This window comes from Onthophagus taurus, chromosome 2, assembly GCF_036711975.1.
Source record: "Onthophagus taurus isolate NC chromosome 2, IU_Otau_3.0, whole genome shotgun sequence".
Taxonomy (NCBI): Eukaryota; Metazoa; Arthropoda; class Insecta; order Coleoptera; family Scarabaeidae; genus Onthophagus; species Onthophagus taurus.
In genome coordinates, this window is record NC_091967.1 from 26,431,441 (window position 1) to 26,453,761 (window position 22,321).

Genomic DNA, 22,321 nt, shown 5'->3' on the forward strand with positions numbered 1-22,321 from the left:
GTGCTGAAACAATAATTTATTATAAAATCACAATAAACTCAAAATTAATTTGATAAGAATTTTTAATAATAATATAATAATAAACATTTTTCAATACAAGATTATCCTTCGTCATATTCTCCTCCCGCGTAATCTCCGGGTTGCATGTAATCCATGATTTGTTGAGTTAAACTTTTTAATTCCCCACTAGTAGAACTACCCTCAATCTTATATTCCGGAAAAACTAAAGGTTCCAACGGTTCCTCATAATGTAAGTAGGGATTTATTGATTTTTTTATTTTCGCTATATAATTCATTAAAGTAAACCGTTTTTGTCTAAATAACTCTAAAGCCTGTTTATACATTTCGCGGCTTTCCTCCGTTGCGTTTTGGTTCTGGACTTTTAAGTAAAGGCCTAAACCGATCAGCGCAGATTTTTCTATTCCTAATCCTGCAACGACAGGTCTTACAGTTCCTATACGTGTAACTGCTTTAACTATGTCTCTGATTATGTATTGTTCTACGTAACCTTGAATTGAAAGTTTCTCTAAGCTGAATGATTCGCAAGAGTTTCCTTTATAGCCGATTTTTTTCTGGAAGTATGTGAATGGGTCAGACATGAAGATGTCTAAGCATTCTTGGGTGTCAAAGAGATAGTAGATTTCGCGGAATAACACTGCGTAGTCTAAGATTCCCTTGTTTAATAATCTGGATGGTTGGCCATCCCAAAAACACACAATGCAATAACCATCTTCGTAAACATTATCTGGCATGTGATCTAAGTGTAAAGCTTCGGGTAAATCGGCCGGGAGTTGATGTTTGTTGTAGGGGGTTAAGAAAGAGGCGGGTTCATCGGCGAATTCTTTCATGTGTTTTCTGCACACCCAATAAAAATTTTGTTTGTATTGGATAAGACCTGTTCTATCAGGGGGCATCCCCCCATTAATTAAGTGATTATCGTAGTGTAAACAAACAGGGCAATAATGTTTAAAACTAATACTTTGTCTTTTAAGAAATTCAGCTGGGGTTACTTGCATGTTGGCTATGTGTAGTGCCATATCGCGATGACAATTTTTGAAATAACTTTTAACTTCATACAGAACATCAACTGCTATTTTGTAAGCGGTGTCCCAAATACTCCATTTACAATTTTTTACTTGAATTTTCGTGTAAATTTGATACTCCTTATCGAACCAATCTGTAAATTGATCAACACCCGAATCCCAAACGCTCCGTCTATGCTCGATAAAAGCCTTCCCAAAAACGGGTAATCCACGCCTCCCTCTATCGTGCAAGCGATAATCTTCCATATCATCTTTATCGGCATCGAGGTAAAGAACTAAATGTGGGATTAACCCCCTTTCGGCTAAATGCATAACATCGTATTTACTATTCGGAAATCCATCGAAAACCAAACCTTGAGTTTGCCCTCGTGGATCAAAAGCCATCGCTTCAACACATTTCATCGTCATTTCGCTGGTTAATTCCCAACCCTTTCTTAAAACAGCTTCCATATCTTTAGCTAATTTCGAAAACGGGAGGTTTCGTAAAACATATCTAGCAGCTTGCCCAATACTAATATACTTCATACCCAAATCATTCTTAAATCGTTCGGCTAAATCCGTTTTACCACTTTTCGGTGGCCCAATAATCGCAACGCGAAAAGGAACGATTGGGAAATTAGCGTCGGCTTCCCAAATATATTTTAACGGGTTATCAATAAATTTTTGACGGTTTAATTTTCCCGTTAAAAAGTAAATGAAATAACCGTGTAATAAGGGATAAATTTCGAATCTTTGTTCCATCGGTAAAAACATGTGAATGGTGTTTTTCAAGTCGTAAAGTTGAACGGGACAAGCTCTCCCGAATCGACTCAAAAAATAGTGACCAGTTGAAATTAAATCTTCGGCGGTATCGAGGTTTATATCGTAACATCTCTGCATCACCGATTTATTACGAAACTTTATTTTATCTATTATTATTAAAGCTTGAGAAAAAACTTTCTCTTCGCTTAAATCGCCGTCGATCGAAATCCAATCGATTAATTCGGCAGCGCAATTTTCTTGTAGTATTCGGAAATAATCCGAGAATGTTACATATTCTCTTTGGGCCAAATCTATGAATCTTTGTAAAGCGTCTTCTTCGCTTTCTTCATCGATAATTAATTTAGGTTCGGGGTATTCTGAATCAGCGGTTCTTGTGGCTTCGTTCAAATCGGCTGCTTCAGCGACGGAATCAAAACTTACTTGGGATTGGAGTTCGTCTTCACCTACATCGGGGGATTTTTTTTCTTCAGTAAGTTTTTTTTGATATCTTTCTTGTCGTTTAGACTCCATTAGTTCATCGATTCGAGTTTTGCGAAGAATTTCCCATTGGGTGTATTCCTCTACATAGATTCTTTCGTTCTCTTCGCGTTGTTCATCTCGAATAACTTGCCAATCGTGAAATAATTTTTGAACGCGCCTCCTATTAATTTCTATTCCAGTGCAAGATATTTGAATAACAATGTCGGGAATTAAACAATGTTGTTTTATGTAGGCGAAATCGCTTGGACGCCGGGGGAACGCGTCAAAAACAAATCCAGTTGAACGTTTTGGTTCTTCAAACCAAATGTTATCTATGTTTAATAGCTTTCGAGTTTCTTCAGTGAATGGTTCGTCGTTGTCTAAATAATTTTGGACGATTAAACCTTCGGGGGAATCTTTCATTTCTGTGAGGATAAGTCCCATTTCTCTTGGGTCATCTTGTTTGTTAAAAACTCGTTTTAATAATTCATCGTAACATAAATAGTAAAGTCCTAAATGGCGATGGAGTGATCGTGCTAAAACGGTTTTTCCACTTCCGGGGACGCCAACGACGCAAATTCTTGGTGGGGGGATTTTTTCCGGGGCTTTATTTAAAACGTAATCTAACGGAGATTTGATAAAATCATTCATTGAATCCTCCGTTGCTATAAGATAGACGTAATCGTTGTATTTGCAAGCAAATTCTTCTTTTCCTTTCCAAAGGACCCAATGATTAGAATAAGTAACCGGGCAAAAAATGCTCGTTCCTAAACGCCGATTTTTTACAAAAGCGTCTGGGTCCCCTGAAGGTTGCGCGGCTTCCTCCCCCGTCCCTTCAGCTGCTTCTATCGTTTCCCCGAAATCTTCTATTTCTTCTAGTTTCTCGATGGGAGTCATTTGAGATGCGGAATATTGGTAGCGACTATCAATGTGTTTTATGACATATTTCATAACATCCTCTAAAGGTTTATAAGATAACTCAACTATATGATACGGAACACCACTATCCTCCAAAAAAACTAATAAAGTATCGGTTTTCAAGTTAAATTTATAAAGCGCTCTCTCGTATTCTCTAATTTCCAATCGAGTTGCATGGGTCAAAAAATAATCTTCATCCACAAACTCCCCCGTCGTATCCTCAATATCTGTAAATTCTCCTTCTTCGCCGTGGGTTGTTTCATTACCATCAAACTCTTTGGTCTCTAAAACTTGATTCAAAATCCCGCGAGCAAGCCGAGTTTTGTACGAAAAAGTTGTTGTTATCGAGGCAACTTTCATAGCAATTTCAGGTTTGTTGACTTTCTCAAAAAATGTGTTATAATCTTGATAAATATTTTGATCTCGTAATTTATAGCGTTCTTGTAGATATTGTTGGCTGTTATCTATTAGGACTAAAATTTCGTAGGGATAAAATTCTTGCATTACTCCGTCGATAACTTCAGGTTCGGGGAGCATCCCATCAACAACCCATCCACCATGATACAAACCAGCATCGATATTTTTATCCTCAGTTTCCTTAATTGCACTAACATACATGTCGATGAAATCTTCGTTTGAATCGAACGGCAAATTAAGAGTGTTTGAAACTCTCTCATCGGCGAAATTCACAACGAATTCATCAAAAATACTTGGTGGTTCTGGTTCGGGAATTATCTCTTTAAACCGGGCGGGAATGTCACAATACTCTTCAATACTCGAAATACCTTCAAGTATATCTTGACACTTAGCGGTATCATCGCATAATAATTCGGGTATTTCTAAATCAATCATTTTTGATCTTATTTCCTCCAAATCAACTTCGTATTGTTCCGATAATTCTTTAATAGGTTGTAGCGGAGTTAAAGGGTCCTCCTCTTCTCCTTCATCCATTTGCGCACTTTCTAAATGAATTCGTTCACTTAAAACTTGCATAACCTCATTTTTCCACGATTGCAACGCATTCTCTTGATCTTGCAACTTAATCATATATTCCTCTTGCTTCAAATTGATCAAAATCGCCAGTGCTTCATTCATCGCATCATTTCGCACATTTTCTTTGTATTGTTTATTCATTTTCTCGCAATACTCAGTTTGTAAAGTAAAAGTATCTAAAACTTTTCCATCTAAAAATAACGCAACCGATTTTGCAACCGCGCTTTTCCCCGAAACGGGGGGCCCAATCACAAAAATCTTGCAAGGTGGTTTGGGGAATGGTGGTAATAAGTACGGACGAGGGTTTCTTATAAATCTCATCATCGCGTGTTCTTCAGAAATACAAAAAATCTTGTTTAGAAATTTAACACAAAATTGAGTTCGACCCGGGATATATAATCCATCCTTCATGGCAACCGGGCACATTATCCCCCAACGAGACCAATTCGTTTTAAACATCTTCCCAATAATTTTCATTTTTCTCAATTGATCGAAACATTCCAACGGACTTTTCGATGAATAATCCAAAATTGGTTCAACCGCACCTCCTTCCGCGATAACAGGAATTTCGGGTTCGATCAAAATTTCGGGAATAACAACACTCGGAATCGGTAAAAGCCGTAAACGAGTTTGCACTACATTAAACATTTTATTAGGAGTGAGTCTCCCATCAACTTTAATAAAATATTGCGGATCATGAAGAAGAACGTGCTTTTCAATCGTAGGCAAAGCAAGATAGCGGTAATCCTCCAACTGTTTTTGCACATTCCCCGAAAAATTCCTCGGTAAATAAAGCAAATAATTCATCTCCGACGCACTAATCACCCCGGATGTTTCAGGAAATAGAGGCGCATCATCCGGAAGTTCTTCAGTATCAAACCCCGGCGAAGTCGTATAAATCGTGTAAACAACCCCTTCAGTTTGGTCCCTCAAAAGGTTAACCATTTCATCAGTTGTCATATTGTAACGGTAATGCTCATGTTTCGTAACCACATCGTAATTAGGACACATTATATAGATAATTATGAGAGGTTCATGACACAAAGTAAACAAAAAATTAGTTTGGGCCGCATAATTAGAGCCTATATCAAACATTTTACACATATCATTCGATGTTGATCCAATATCCGGTTCCAAAATTGATTCAGTAGTCGGCACATTCTCAAACATCTCTTCTTCACCCTCTCCTCCTTCACTTCCCGAAACGAACGAAACGTTTCTTATAACTTCCGATACAGATTCCCCAATCGGTTCTAAAATTTCTTCAAAAATATCTTGAACCGTGAACACAGCAGATTCCGATGATAACGGATCTTCTTGAAACATATCGTTTTTAATCAAAGGAAACCCACAAATTACATAACCCCGATGAGTTGTTGCTTTCGATTTTAAACGTTTTTCTAGTAATCTCAACACAACATCCGCTGCTACAGCACGTCCACAACGAAGATTAAATTCGATACATTGACCTGCTCGAGTACCCGATTCAATTTCTTCCTTAATCAAAATCTCGGGATCAATATAAATACATTTCCAATAACTCGCTAAAAGTCTTCCTAAATTATCCTCACCAATTCCCGGTTTTCCCAAAATCAAAAACGTAACTGGTTTCGATTTTAAATAATTCAATTGGGAATCATACTCCGAATACGGATCGACTTTTCCGTGATTATCGGGTTTAATGGTTGTGAAAGATTCCAAAAACTTTTTTGCCGCTTGAAGATGTTCCACGCGATGAATCGCGTCGACATCTTCCGTGTACGGATAATAACTGTTACATCGTGGATACCAGTCAGATGCGGTCGGCGGAAGATATTTGTCTTCCTCGTATCTACAACCGATGATATCTTTCAGGTATTTTTTGCTTGCTATTACTGTAACATCGGGTTTAAAATTTTCGACTTCAGTTGAATCTAGGACATAATAGTCGGTTTCGGTATCAAAACCGTGAAGAGCAATTCTATTCATCATCTTTTTGACGTCGAAAATGTCAAGATGCAGTAAAATCCATAGATATGGATAAATGTTATACAATATACAGGGTTAATTAAAAGTATGAAAGCGGTGATTTATTGTCATTAATATTCGTTTTAGGAAATTATGTTACAACAAAAGATTGTTGTATAATTTTTACGCTTGTAATTTTACTCTACCATTCGAATAGAGCGTTTTTTCTTTTTACGACAGTATTTTTGTTTTTTTTTATATTTATGATATAAATTTTTATAATATGATATGATGCTGGTTTATGGAGATAGACGCCGAAGTTTACAAGATGTTTGTAATTTATTTAATAATACGCATCCAAACAAAGATCCAATTTCTAAATCCGTTGTTGGTAAAACTTTGTTACGCTTTGTACAAACGGGTAGCGTTAAGCTCGTTAAGGCAAAAAATAGCTTCGTCAGAAAAGAGAATATTGCTGACCAAATTTTCATTAGTATTGCAAATATTTGATATTTTTTCACAAAATTGTAGTCTCCTATCAAAATCATCTTCCGTTAACTCGTGATGTGATAATATATGTGTAGTAAGTATAGTCATTTACATGAAGAGTGCTTTGCGAAGTATCACAATAAAGGATTATACTGTTCATCGCATTGGTGCGTTTGTGCACCAATTTTAGTATAAATATTTTTTATATTAAACTTCATACTAAAATTGGTATTTGTCAGTATTATGTTCTATTACTATTATTAATTATTTATGACTAATTTATTACTTAGTTAATAAATGATAATCAAAATATTTTTGTGTTGGTCATTTATCTTACCAGTGGTGCATTTTTGCACCACCTCATATCCAATAAAACAATTTTTTTTTTCAAATGCATGTGTACATGTTTATACTTTTCATTCCATCTTATCTCAAGGAAAATGATAAAAAGGCGATTTTTTTAATATAAAGCAGCGAGGGATTAAGGGCCGGTTTATCAATATCGAGTTAAATCTGTTAGATACGCAACTCATGGATAAACTTGCCTAACAGATAACCTCAGTGAACCGTTTATCCAGCAACTTTCTACCCGACAGGCAGCAACCTACGAGATAGAACATAGATGGTACCCCTGAGTGTTAACATTAGAAACGGAAATTAAACGTAATTGGTGAAATTTGAATAATTGACTTTAGTTTGTGAAGTTGATATAAACAGCTGATGTTTTGGAGGTTATCATTCCCGTGTGCTTTCGGTATTGTGCTTTGTTTTCGAAAACCTTTTTTATAATGGAATTGCTACATGAATATTTATTAGACAGCGATAAAGATGAGGATATTGTCCAACTCTTAAATTATAAACGACGACCATATATTATAAAAGAAAGACAAAAGTCAAAACCACTTTGAGGAGTTGGATGATCACGTTCTTTTGTTAGATTTCGGTTAAAAAAGACACAGTTTCGTCAACCTTGGTTAAAATTGAGACGAGATTATACTGTATTAGATTATAGATTATATTATCATTTTTTTTTTAATTACTAGATTATTATTTATTTTCTGTAACATTTTTATATTCGTTTGCCAAATCCATCAGCAAGTTCTTTTCTGCTGTACTAAAATTTGATGATCTTTTCTTTCTCTTGCTTATCCATCACCACAATTATAAGCTTAATTTATTTTTAACGTTATATTTTAATTTTATTGTCATTTCCTTTCACCAAGCAACCAAACTTGTGCTCACATTTTTTTGACAATGTCTAATAGGTAAACCCTTAACCAGTACTTCAATCTGGTGGGCATCCAAATGTCATATTTATCTATAAGATTACCCTAAACTACGAGTGGATAAACGATTCGTCGACGTTATCTATCAGCTACAATTTTAATTGAAAGATAAATCGTCTTAACTAGATAGTGATAAACCGGCCCTAAATGGGTTAAGATATTGCCTTGCCGCTAACGGGCAGCAATTTGAACATTTGAATTAACAATATTATTGTTTTCTATTTTTCATGTTATTTTTTTAAATTTAAAGTTTAAAAAAAATGTTTAATTTTTGATATCTTATTTTTGTCAACAAGCTATTGCTGCTTTTGTATCTCAAGTACAATAGTAATAATAATTAATTTACATAAATAATTCAATTCAAATTTAATTTTGACACTTGGAAATGTCAAATCAAAACAATTGGTTGCCATGGTTACGCACTGCTACTGCTATTTTTTATATCAAAATGAATGGGAAATAATGAAACTTTAAATTAATTTTTCTCGAAAGTTTTCTTATGTAACCGATATTAATATTTATTGTACATAATTCAGAAAAAAATCCTCTTTCAAATTCCGATATAAAAAATTCCATTTAAAAAAAACTTCGAAGACGTTTCAGCGATTTTTTCATAAATTGTTTGTAATGATTTTATCGAATTTATCCGTTACTTTTGAAACGCACTGTATACAGTATGTCCCCGGATCGAGTTACGAAGAGGAAAAAAATTTTTGTTACTGATTTTTCAGACCTATCTCAGCATAAATAATGCGTCGGATATGTTCAAACTAAATCGCATGAATTTTATACTCTAACTATAAAAATTAACTAATTATTCCAATTTTTATGTAAAAATTGGACTTTTTTCTAAATTGAAAATTTTTCAAGTTCAATTTATGACATGTAACCATAGAAACCATAAAAGTTACAACTTATGTTGGTGAGATTAAGTCTTTTCATGCGATGTTAACATGAAAGAGAGAATTTATTTAGTACTGTGCTATGGTACTAGTGAATCATCTTTTCGTGTAGTTATACAAAAATTCCAGCAAAAATATCCGGACACAAAAATATCTCATCTGGGGCTCGCAGACTGATGAAAAAATTTTTGGAAACGGGTTCTGTATTATCCATAAAGAGGCAGGCAAAGAGACTAAATGAGGAAGACACTGCTTTTCAGATAGCTTTTCAACAAATGACATTGTTTCTTCCCAGCATTGTCGTTATTGGAGCGATGTAAATCCAATTACCCTTACATTTTATATGGTCAATGTACTTTCAGTAAGACAGTTTCCCAGCTTACCATTCACACATTGTGCCAAATGGTTAAAATTACAATTTCGTCAAAAATGGATTGCACGAAATTGTCCTATTTAATGGCCAGCACGTAGTCCTGATCTTACAATTATGGATTTTTATTTTTGGGGACGATTGAAACAAATTGTTTACAGTGAACCATTACAAGATGATGCAGAACTATTAAAACTAAGAATAATTAAAGCGATAGAATCTCCACCACTGGCGGAAATTCGTACTTCTTATAAAGAATTTAGAACTCGTCTTCAAATGTGTGCCGAATTGGGAGGGAATTTGTTTGAATGAGGAATTGTTCACTTACAAATAAATAATATTTATTACTTACATAGTGTGTTATTACATAAATTTACATTTAAAATATTTTATTCAATTAGCCATATTTTAATTTGATTTGTCCGTATATTTTTCACTAACATAAGTTGTAACTTTTATTTTATTTTGTTGGTTTCTATGGTTACGTATCGTAAATTAAACTTGAAAAATTTTTAATTTAGGAAAAGTATAATTTTTACATAAAAATGGGAATAATTAGTTAACTTCTATAGTTAAAATATAAAGTTCGTGCGATTTAGTGGTTTGAACATATCCGACGCATTATTTATGCTAAGATACATTTGAAAAATCAGTGACAAAAAATTTTTTCCTCTTTGTAACTCGATCCGAGGACATACTGTATATTTTCGTTGGATTAATAAAATTATTTTTGCATGTTCTGTATGATATTAATTTCTTCTAACCATTATAGTAACAATGGTATTATTTAAAAATTTATCAGTAACGATATTTACTAAAATTATGTATTTTTGCTATTGATCGCAAAAATGTTGCGACCAAAATTAAGTTGGTCACCGCTCGCCAACACGTAGGGATGCAACATCGCTCATAAAAACATCGATATGTTTTCCAAAAGTGAAACATCGATGTCGAAAACATCGACGTATTATACCGATACATCGATGTTTAAAAAAAAATTCAGTGGCTGAATTGTTATTATAAGAATTATCATAATAATCAATAATATTTGGACCGCGTTCTGCATCACTTGATTAAGCGACAAATAATAATAATAATAACTTTATTATCATAAATTTAATCACTAAAACTAGACACAAAATGATGACGATTTGTGTAAAAATTTTTGAAGAAAATAATCTAGAGTTTTGATTTTGTACTTTTAAATTTGTTTTTATTTTATATAGAATTTAAGTCTAACCAGTTTCGGCCCTTGGCCATCTTCAGAGACTCTACAAATAGATTAACATCTCTCATCTTATCCATTTTACAAACAAGTTTCTTAATATTTCTTTTTGTTTTGTTAAAAAAGATCACATATCAATGTCGAAATCAGATTATTAGTTACTAATTTACAAAATTAAAGTTTAAAAAGTTGTAAAATGAAACTGAGGACGAAGTGTTACTAGTTTACAGATTAAAATTTAAGAACGCTCTTTTTTAACGAAAGAGATATTAAGAAACTTGGGAAAAATTCAAGAATCATCATGTGGCTTAAAAATCGACGACTTTTTTTAATCAATGTGAAATGACCCAAAAAACACATTAAAAATATAAAGAAAGTGCGGAAAAGTGACTAACACTAGATTAACTTCAGTTATAAAACTTCTATTACATGATAATTAACTTCAGTTTAAAATGTCAACCTCACTTTTGACATATTTGTAATCTTCATTAAAAATCCTTTAAAATGAGTGCAAACACGACATATTTATCTTCAATATTAATGAAGTTATGGTCAACTTCCGGTTAAGAATGTCAATTTTGACATATTTGTAATCGTCGTGAAAAATCCTTTAAAATGAGTCCAAACATGTTATATTTAATTCCAATATTAATCGAGATATAAGCAATTTCCGCTTGGAAATGTCAATGTCACTTTGACATATTCATAATTTTTATAAAATGTCTTAATATTTATCACAAAAACAAAAGTATAATAAAAAAAATAAAAAATTAAGGTTGGTATTAATATTTAAAAATTAAATTGCTATCTTCATTGTTGCTAACTTAGGGTTTAATGTTTTTTATTCTAACTTTTTTGTTTTTTGAGATAAGTGCGTCATCTTTGGACTCATTTTAAAGGTTTTTTAATGAAGATGACAAATATGTCAAAATTGACGTTGACGTTTCAAACCGGAAGTGATTACATTTCAAGTTAAATATGTCGAGTTTGGACTCATTTTAAAGGATTTTTTATGAAGTTGACAATTATGTCAAAATTAAAAGTACGAATTTTTTGGTTTTTTGAGATAAATGTGTCAAGTTTGGACTCACTTTAAAGGTAATAATAAAATTAAAGTTGACATTGACCACTGAAAGTTTTTTCACGATTAAACCCGAATGTTTCTAGTTCTCGTTCTAGTTTTAGTTCAATAAAAATATACAACATAGTAATATCTTATGCTAACTAGCGCTACCTACCACTGCCACTAGAACTAACACTAGACCGTGAACAAGACGGTCTCAAGACGGTTAAACCCGAATGGTTCTAGTTCTATATCTTGTGTTAGTTCTAGTGATAGTGCTAGTGTAAAACTAGAACTAACACTAGTTCTAGAACTAGAAATATTCGGTCTAGTGTTAGTTCTAGTTTTAGTGCAATAAAAATGTGCAACAGTGATATCTTATGCTAACTAGCGCTACCTTCCGCTGTCGTTTGTAAAATGGATAAGATGAGAGATGTTAATCTATTTGTGGAGTCTCTGAAGATGGCTAAGGGCCGAAACTTGTTAGACTTAAATTCTATATAAAATAAAAGACAAACGTTCAATTTTATACTAACATCTAGAAAACGACACTGACTCGAAATTGTAGGCTCATCTATTTTTTCTATTGTAGAATTTCTTGGTGTATCTAAGTGTCGTATCTAATGGTAAGTCGGTTCTTAGACATATGATGCAAATCGGACTTGAAATCGTATAACGTGATTGAAGCTTTTTATCCTTTAAAACAAATAGTATTTTAGGTCTCTCGGTATTCTGTATTTTTTCTAAGATGTTACACCTTTACTTACCAGACAGCATGAAAATCTCTAAAAACGATAAAATGTCGCTTAGTCAAGTGATGTATAACGCGGTCCATTTATTATAATATGATAAAACACATAATGTTATTTAAATTTATTTTTAAGTATAGAAATCAAAAACCTTAACTTTGACAACCTGGTGCCTAATAAGCGATTCCTTTCATGATTAATTGTTGCGCCAACTTCTGTGAATAATCGTTCGTTAGACACTGAAGTTGCAAACAGTAGCAAATATTTCATTGCTCTTTTATACAAACATGGAAATAATGGTCGATTATTTAATCAAACATCGAAGATAAAATATCGTTCATAATGAACGATGTATCGATGTTTTATGGACTTCAACATCGCTATTAAAACATCGATGTTTATAGACGATACATCGATGATTTCGAAAAATCGATGTATGGTTTGCATCCCTACCAACACGGCGCTGTAGCCAAGTCAAGCCTAAAGTCCCTAGATTTACAAAGTACCGCGGTTTGCCGCCATTTTGGCTCGAAAGTCAAGCGGGAAATTTAAAACTATGTTGTTCTAATGATAACATTACGCCAAAACTCCTTTCTTTTTTCTCGTGGTACTCTTAAGAGTCGAAAGCCCTTCTTACTGCTATTTTTGCAACTCCATAGGGAACAAGACGGTAATATTTTTGTAAATCAGTCAACGTGTTAATGTTTCGTGAATTGTAAAACACTAACGTAATTGATCAAATTAAAAAGCTGATTTAACCCTGATAAACACCAATAATTTATATTGTATTTATGTATTATTATATTATCACAATATAATACGATTATTGGTATGATTATTGAAAAGAAAAAAATACTTATTTTCATTAGGATCAATGGTACAAAATGGAAAGTTCTCAGCAGCGACAGCACTCTTGGTTAGGACATTAAAAAAAGTTGATTTCCCCACATTAGGAACGCCAACAATGCCAACCCTAAGATTGGTACCAACTCTTCCAATTAGCGGTTTCCGTTCGGGTTCCTGAGCCTTTTTCGGGGGCATGTCTCTGGAAGATAGAAAAAAAAAGTTAACAAAACGGATAAGAATGTTGAAGAGAGAAGCTGAAGTTTTTCGACAGGAAATCTGATTTGCATGCAAGTGTATAAGGGGAAATCACGAAAAACTCCCATAATAACACGGCAGAACCGCCGGCGAACGATTTAAAATATCTACGGGAATGGTAATTTTCAATCTTGATATCGAGCCGGAGCGCAAAATTCTCGTAATAGCCGGTTCGGGAACGTGCAATTTCTGATTTTATCCCGTTCCGTTCGCGAAAAAGTATTGACATTAATGTAATCGGTTCGGATTTCGGCGCCGCAGGTTACGTTTACGCATCGTAATTTTGTGAACAAACCGGCACCGAGCACGAACCGGGACCCCGTTTTTAAAATTTAAAACGCGGACAAGATTTAGTTCGGCTACGCCCCGGACGATGGCGCTACCCCGTCAACAGGGTCAAGAACAGATCCTAAAATTACCGCTATTATAAGCCCTAACATTCGAATTACGATTTTAAACAGAGAATAACGATAGCGAACCACTTTTATCTACCCATACACTATAAACACCACTTCCGAACCTCACGATAATATGCAAAATACATACCCAACCGATGACCTAACCTCAAAAATTATAGTTCCTTCATCGGGAACTTTACGACAACAAAAATCACACAATATGTATTTTATACACGAAGCTTTTACTTAACTAATAACGTTTTTTTTATTCTTTACCTACCGTTTAGTGTCAACAGATGCCTTTTTAAGTCAATTTAACACTACAACGTGGTTTATCAACTTCACGATTATTGACGTCAACTTGAGTACTGTGAAGTGTGAATAAAAGGTTTGAAACTTTGCTAAATTGGAATTTTTCACGTTTCACATTTTTATGTTGCTTAATATAAAAACTTATGTATATATTTACTCGTTTTCACTCTTGTATTTTGTTTTTAAAAAAGTTATATTTTAAAATTTACAAAATACCAAATGAAATATAGAAAATATAATATATAATTGATTGTAATATTAAAATAATTCTAATTGTAGTGTTCTCGATGCGAACGTTGAGAAGCTCATCAACGTACTAAAACTCATTGTTTTTCTTCTAACATTCTTTTTCTAACTCTTATCTTTTCAGGTGTCATCATTTTTCTGGTGCACCTGCGAGCTGTAACTCCTCCCTCCTAAGATCGAAGTTCATGTCCAAGGGTGACGATCTTCGGCTTAAGGCAAAGTGACGTCATTAGTTTCCATTTTTGGCGTTGTTTTGCTTCGGTATTTCATGTAGGCAATTATTCCAAGAATCACAACAGCAACGATACATGGGGTGGCTATTGTTGATCCCAAGAATTTCTTGGCTTATGTCCTTTGTATTTCTTGAAGCTCTTATCGGGTAGCTTCTAAGTCTTGAGTTGTCTTGTTGAAGTTATTCCATTGGATTCTTTGCAGTTTCAGGTCTTCGCGTTTCCAGTGCGGAATTTCTTCAGGAATGTTTCTTACCTCAACATTGGTCATTTGGAATTTATGGTCAGGCAACTTACTGATGTACGATTTTATAATTTCGTGTTTCCATTTCAGGTCACATCCATCGGTTATCTAGATCAGCAAATTTCCATTCAAAATTCTATCTTCTGACTTCTTATGACATCTTGTAGTTTGTAGTCACTCGTTCTTGCGTTGGTGTGTAGAACAACCATTCATTGTCAGTTACCTGCGTGATGACTGCTGGATTCTTTGTTTTTGCTGAACTTGAGCATCCAGTCTCTGTATAGAGATGCTTCAACAGCTGATATTCACATGGAGAATTTGATGTTATCTCGGTACTGTGTTTGTTGCATAAAAATGTTTCTTCTTTGATTTCCAGACATTCATGTTCCATGGATATTGTGGCTATGAGGTATTAGCCAACATAATAATAAAATTATAAAATTAACTTTTTGGCAGACTTTTTATTTTGTGTCTGTTATATTTGTCTGCAAAAACAATTGTGTGCAAATATAAAAATAATAACAAATGAATTACATTTTATGTTTTTAAATGGAGCTGCTGCCACAGCACGCTACATCCACTTCCCCTCCTATAAAGAAAGAACAGAAAGAGGGAAAACATTTAGTCAAAAATTTGAATTAAAATTTAAAATGTACTTTTTTAGTTTTATTAATTATTAAATTGTTGAATTCAGGAGAAACGTTTTCGTTCAAAAAGAAAGCCGGTTTCAGCAAATCGAGGCTTACATCTATTTCTTTACTGTCTTTCAATACAACGAAAAATTTTGAAAATCTCTTCAACACTCTGAAGGGACCTTCGTACCTAGGAGACAACGTAGGTTTAATTCCAGTAATTTTACCAAATACAAAGTTTGACCTGATTAATTCTTTGTGAACAAAAGGTTTTTGGCTGGAATATATGGTTGACTGAACTGGTTTAATGTCAGCAAAAGATGATTTTAATCTTGATAATAATGGTTCAGTTTCAATTGATGGTTCGGTAGGTATGAAAAATTCTCCTGGTAATCTGAGTTGCCGACCATAAACCAATTCAGCGGATGAGCAACCTAAATCCTCATTTAGGGATGACCTGAGACCTAGGAGAATCAAAGGCAAGTCATTGTACCATCTAGTAGAATTACCTCGAACAATAATCGCTGATTTCAAAGTACGGTGAAATCGTTCAATCATACCGTTACTTTGTGGGTGATAAGCAGATGTGTGTATTTGATGAGTACCTAAAAATAATTGGAATTTTGAAAATAATAGTGATTCGAATTGTCGTCCTTGATCGTGAGTGATCATGGTAGGAATACCGAAACGGCTGAAGTAATGCCTGAAAAGAGTATCTGCAATAGAGGCTGCAGAGATATCTTTTAGAGGAAAAGCCTCTGGCCACCGTGTGAAACGCTCAATGACCGTGAGCAGATAAGTACATCCAAGAGATGGAACAAGTGGGCCAACCAAATCAATGTGAATGTGTTCAAATCGAACTTTTGGAACTTTGATTTTGAGAATTGGTGATTTTGTATGCCTTTGTATCTTAACTTTCTGGCATTGTAAACATGATTTTGTCCAAATACGAATTTGTTTCGACATATGGGGCCAAAAGAATTTTGTTTTTATTAAATGAATGGTTGCTCGAATGCCAGGGTGAGATAAACCATGAAATTTTTCTATAACTATTTCTCTAAATTGCTGCAGAATGTAAATTCGCGGAGATTCCGTTGATATTTCACACCATAATTTGATATCAGGTAGCGTTGTGGGTTGTAGCAATAACTGATAGGGTGTTGTAGTGTGAGTGCGAGAAAGTTGTTTATGTAGTAGGTTCGACAATTCGATATCTGTGAGTTGAGCTTTGTAAAGTGTAAGTGTGTCGGGGTACTGAATTTAGGGATTCAATATTTGTCCTGGACAAAGCGTCTGCAACAATATTGGAATTTCCCTTAATGTATCTCACATCGGATGTATATTGTGTTATGTAATTTAGGTACCTGGTTTGCCTTGGTGTTTTTTCTGTTGATGAAAATATTGCCGTAGTTATAGGTTTGTGGTCGGTGAAAACTATAAAATTGTTTCCATGTAGGAAACGATGAAATTTTATGGCAGAATATATTGCCAATAGTGGATGTAGCGTGCTGTGGCAGCAGCTCCATTTAAAAACATAAAATGTAATTCATTTGTTATTATTTTTATATTTGCACACAATTGTTTTTGCAGACAAATATAACAGACACAAAATAAAAAGTCTGCCAAAAAGTTAATTTTATAATTTTATTATTATGTTGGCTAATACCTCATAGCCACATTTGGTGACCAATTGGTGGGTCACCAAATGTGGCTATGACGTGTTAGCCAATGGAGCTGCTGCCACAGCACGCTACAGATATGTACCTATTTTGATTTTCAGCTAGGTATGGATTTTGTACGTTCAGGTGCCAAAGGGTTTCGTTTTGGAAGGTAGGTAATGAATAGAAACGATAATATTGGTAAGTATCAGGTTCGCATAGGGGTAGATCAATTAGAAATCGAAAGATGGTGCCTTTTCGATACGCTTTTACTTTTAATGTTTTTTCTATCATATATAAGTTTTCTTCTTTCAATGGTAATGGCAATTTTACGTTTGTCAGTTGTTGTTTTATTAATTGTGGTTCGATGAAGAGGTCATCATTGGTTAAAATCGTTGGATGATACACTTGCATTTTGGCGAACGTTTTTGCTGTTATAATTTATCGGTTAACAAGATTACTGCATTCATAGCTTGTGTTATCATCTGTATCATTGCATATAAATCGGCTTTTCTGTCTTGTTTCATTGTGAATACAGATACATTATGTATCGCAACTCCTAGTTGTATTATTCGGGATTTTATAACTAATTGATTTTTATTTAAAGTTTCAATGTTTCTCTCAAACTCTTTAAATGCTCATTCCGATATTGACATTTGCATTTCTATAGCTTGTGATAGTTTTTGTTGATTTACATTTAGGGTTTCTATTGCATTATCATACCTGATTACATCCTCGTTATCAAGGTTTCCTGATATGGCTTTTATAACGTTCCCTATTAGATTGATAGCTCTAACATTTCTTGGATTCGAAATTAATTGTCGCAATCCTATATTCATCATTTCTTGATGGGCTTTTAGTGCTGATAGCTGTCCACTTAATTCTTGCGTATGGCTAAAATTTTCTTTACTATTGGTGATTATGTTCAGTATTGAATTGTAGTGAGTATTTAAATTTTCAACTTCTTTTTGTAGCGGTTCCACATCATAATAAGCAACTATTGTCCATGATCCGATTTGATTTTCTACTCTTCCTAGATATAGTAGAAATATTGGTCCTTCTAACTTCGAAATCTTGACTTTTGCTAGGATTGTTCTTATAAGGACGGCTCTGGAACAAAACCATGTTTTAATCGTCGTACATGATAAGTTTGAGGGCCGCGTTTAGTAGCAACTTCTACTGTTCCATTTTCATTAACCTTTTGTATGGTGAATGCTCCTAGAAATGGTCTTGACAGTTTGAAAGATTTTGTTATGTTTTCTACATAAACCTTTTCACCAATTTTGAACTCTGTTTCCTTTACTTTTGACCTTTGACGTTCTTGTGTTTTCTCTTTTCTTTCTAAGTCTTTATTTTTAATACGAGAATAGAGGATCTTCATTCGTTCTTTAGGTTTTGCTACCATATCTTGGAAATTCTGTGTGTCATAATAGAGATCCATTGGATTTCGAGTTCTTGTATGTCCAAAGACTACTTCTAAAGGTGTTAAGCCTGTTGCTTGAGAAATGTCATTGTTATACGCAATTATTGCTAATTGTATTTTTCTTTTGAGAGACGACGAGTAGATAATGATATCATCTAGGTAGACGAGACAATCATTTTCCTGTAATCCGCGCAATACACTGTCCATAAGACGTTGGAACGTCGCTCGGGCATTCTTCAACCCAAAAGGCATGCGTCTAAACTCATAATGGCCTTGTTTAGTGGAGAAAGCAGTTTTGGGAGAGTCTTTCTCATTCATCTCTACCTGGTGATAACCACTAGCCAAGTCTAAGGAAGTGAAATAGTGACATCTACCTAAGCGATCTAAAATATCCGCAATGTTTGGTATAGGATATCCATCTTCTACCATATTGGCGTTAAGTTTTCTGTAGTCAATCACCATTCTCTTCTTTAACCTTCCATTTTTTTCTTGAGTTACTATGTGGACGGGGGCTGACCACGGTGATATGCTTTCCTTTATTATGTCCTGTTGGAGTAGTTGTTCTACTTGCCTTTTAATTTCTTTGCGTGTTTCTAAGGGTTGGCGGTACATTTTTACATAAATTGGATCTTCGTTTTTCATGTTCAATGAATGTTTTACGGCATGCGTGAATGTTAACTTTTGTCCTTCTATCTGTATCAGATTTTTAAATTTGTATAGCATTACTCTTAATGCAGCCAGTTCTTCGATATTTAAAGATGTTTCATTCCATAGATACCTGTCAATTAATTCTTTCTGTTTGCAATGTAGATTTTCGGGTTTTTCATAATTATAGCATAAATTTATTTTATCTTCTAACTCTACTACGGGCTGTACAGTGACATTTGGTTCAATTCTGTTGTCTTTGAGTTCTTGACAAACAATGTTATGTATGGGGACAAAGTTGTATCTTCTCCATTGCCTTTTTACATGGAGATGTTTGAAGAGGAAGCGTTAAAGAAGAGTCCTTGGAAACCGAAGCTATGGCTCCGTTACGTCGATGACACTTTCGTGATCTGGCAACATGGAAAAGAGCAACTCCAAGAATTTCTAAACCACCTCAATTCACAGCACCCCATGATAAAATTTACCATGGAAACAGAAACTGCAAAACAGTTGCCATTCCTGGATGTGGTAGTCACTAGGAAGACAGATGGGGGCATGGAACTGGGGGTATATCGGAAGAAGAGAGAACCGAAGAAAAGAAGAAAGATTCCTAGAAGATGTGCTACAGAAGAGCGGCTATAGGATGGGAGATATCCGACGAGCCACCAAACCAGGCAAACAGAAGGATGACTCGGTAAGTACGACACCAGCCGGTTTTATCTGCCTTCCTTATGTTTCTGGTGTGACGGAGCGAATTGCGAGGCGTCTGAAGAAGAATGATATCGTGGTACGATACGGTACGGTCAGCAAAATATAAAACACTCTACCGATAGCCAAAGACATAAGATGAATATAGTTCTAGAGTTTTCTCCCCGTCATATAAGAGAGTTATTGACCCAAGCGTGGTTTAGCCGCGGCAAAAATTCGTGGTTTAGGTAGTTCATAGTGAGAAAAAAGGATCACGGTGTGCCACACACCGTTGGAAGAGCAGGAAATTTCCCATAAGCTTAATATAGTTGCAGAGTTTTCTTTCTGTCAAATAGGGAAGTTATGAGTGCAAGAAATATTTGCGTGTTTTCATCGGTAGGGGCTTTTTCAGGTGCGTTTTTCTTACAGACGCTGATAGATATTGGCGGACGATCGCAGAATAAGATAGTCCCAGGTCAGCTCTATCCGAATATGTAAACCATTTATTGAATTTTCATCTGGTAGCAGCTGCACAAGGCCGTAAAGTTTGGTAATTTTGAGGTAAATTGAATGCAGCGCAACGTTTCTTATTTTTTCTTGCTCTTATTATCAGCATATCGGCGGAGATTCGATACACCAATCGTTAGAGACAACAATCGATAGAGAAAAGAAAAGGCTTTCGAACCGTGTGCTTAGTTTTTCGCTATCTTTCTAGATAACGAAGATATGGGCCCTAGAAGTAGGTGGAAATATAAAGGGAAAAGTTTGTTGCTGGGCGGTTTGTTGACGTTATATTTAATATAACGTCAACAAACATCTTCCACGCATATCTGCTAGCAGCTACTCTATTTTGTTATATGTTATTCCTCATATGTCATTTTTACGATACCTCCGATGATGGTCATTGAAAAGACCGAAACATGTCAGGTTGAACTTAAACCTAAAATAAACCAGTTGTAAGATAATTTTTCGAATTTATTCAATAATTTATTGTTTGACTTTGTAATAATTTAGTATTTTTAATTAAATAAAGTTCTTTTTAAAAACTAATTTACGGGTATAGACCTACATAGTAACTATATATATATATTTGAGTCAGCACTTAAAAGTGTTATATTACACCGTTTATAGCTACACAATAGAGCCGACGAAAGAGTAACAAATATGTTACAGCCTGGCTACAGGCACATCCTGTCGGTTACCGAAAAGCATTTGTAACGCAATCCGTCATTGTTGTAATTTCGGAAACCTTCCGCCAAAAAAGGAACGAAAAAGAAGTTCCTCGACATCCGGACGTGAATGCGCTATGCAGAATGAATGCCGACCGCCCGCAACATGTGTTCGTTCCCTTTTCGCGTAGTCCGTTGAATAAAAGAAACCCAACCTACAATTGCGGTTTCGCAACTTGTTCCGTTGCGCCGTTTGATGTCTGTGTTACCGCACCGAAGGAAACTCGGAGGACTCATTTTGGGTCATTTTTGCGGTAAACGTTTCTTTTGCACGGCTCGTTAATTCACAAATGTTACCGAAAAAGTTCCTCCGTGTCACGCAAACGTTAAAGGCTATAATGTTATAATTTAATCAGGTATTTTATTTTTGAAATTATACATATAATATTTTAAAAAAATCTCAAACAGAATAAAATTTGTGAATAGATAAGAAAATTTCAACCTGATATGATGTGTCACACTATATCGATCATAAACTTTATTTTCAAAAGCACAATTTATAAACATTTTGTATTCTGCCATTATGATTTTAGAATGTGTATCTTGTGTTTGGACATATTTTACATGTTTTTTTTTTAAATTATGACTGGAAAGGTTTGCACTTAACTTTCTTGCGTGGTATAATTCATTAATGAACATTAATCGTATTTTAAGAGAAGAATGTTAAGATAAAGAACGAATTGACATATGATTATGAGGAAAAGAACATTCTAATGCATATTTGATGAAGATTTAAATAATTACCTATCTTTTACAAATCGCATTGTAATGATTTTTTAAACTTAACCATACCTTTATTTGAACCTTGAAGAACAGGCCAGGATTTAAAGATATTAGAGGTTATATACAAGAAAAATTGCTTTTTTGGCTACTTACGTGTGTGACGCACAATATTATTTTGCTGTATTCTATCTATTCCATCATATAGTACTACCCTTACTCTTCAAAATGCGCTCTTGAATGGTGCTCTACATTTTCCATTATAACTTATGGCCATTTTAAAATGACGTAATGAGCTAGAACTTGTGTTCTATAGGTCTTGTGCCATATCGCCTCGTGTATTGAGCATGTGGCTCATCAGGTTGAAGTGACCAGCAATAGTTGGCTGGCATAGATGTGGACCATTTTCCCTGATACCGTCTTTCCATTTCTTTTATATCCTGATGGAAACGATCTCCTTGCTCTTCGCTAACATCATCTAAATTGTCAGGAAACCAATGTAAATGCGAGTACAAATAGTGCAACTTCACGCTCATGCTACAACCTATTTTGTTGAAATTTTTTAGCATCACAGCGACTAGCACGTTATA

The 22,321-nt window shown here is 34.5% G+C and overlaps 2 protein-coding genes across 2 annotated transcripts in view; both read right to left on the bottom strand.

The window, feature by feature from the left end:
• Window positions 1–14,084, bottom strand: part of LOC111417319 (obg-like ATPase 1) — a 40,637-nt gene extending 26,553 nt beyond the window's left edge. Inside the window, exons 1-2 of the mRNA XM_023049550.2 lie at window positions 13,986–14,084; window positions 13,067–13,251 (exon numbers count right to left, since the gene is read on the bottom strand). Of these exons, the coding sequence (XP_022905318.1) occupies window positions 13,067–13,247 (181 nt within the window). The 5' untranslated portion in view covers window positions 13,248–13,251; window positions 13,986–14,084. The remainder of the gene's footprint in view (window positions 1–13,066; window positions 13,252–13,985) is intronic.
• On the bottom strand, window positions 7–6,601 carry LOC139429082 (adenylate kinase 9-like). Its single transcript, XM_071194573.1, has one exon. The coding sequence runs from the start codon at window positions 6,144–6,146 to the stop codon at window positions 102–104; it is 6,045 nt and encodes a 2,014-aa protein (XP_071050674.1). The 5' UTR covers window positions 6,147–6,601; the 3' UTR covers window positions 7–101.
• Window positions 14,085–22,321: the final 8,237 nt, after the last annotated feature.

Bases quoted from the DNA above. Each gene is read 5' to 3' on its own strand.
- LOC139429082 (XM_071194573.1), bottom strand. From the start codon at position 6,146: ATGATGAATAGAATTGCTCTTCACGGTTTTGATACCGAAACCGACTAT.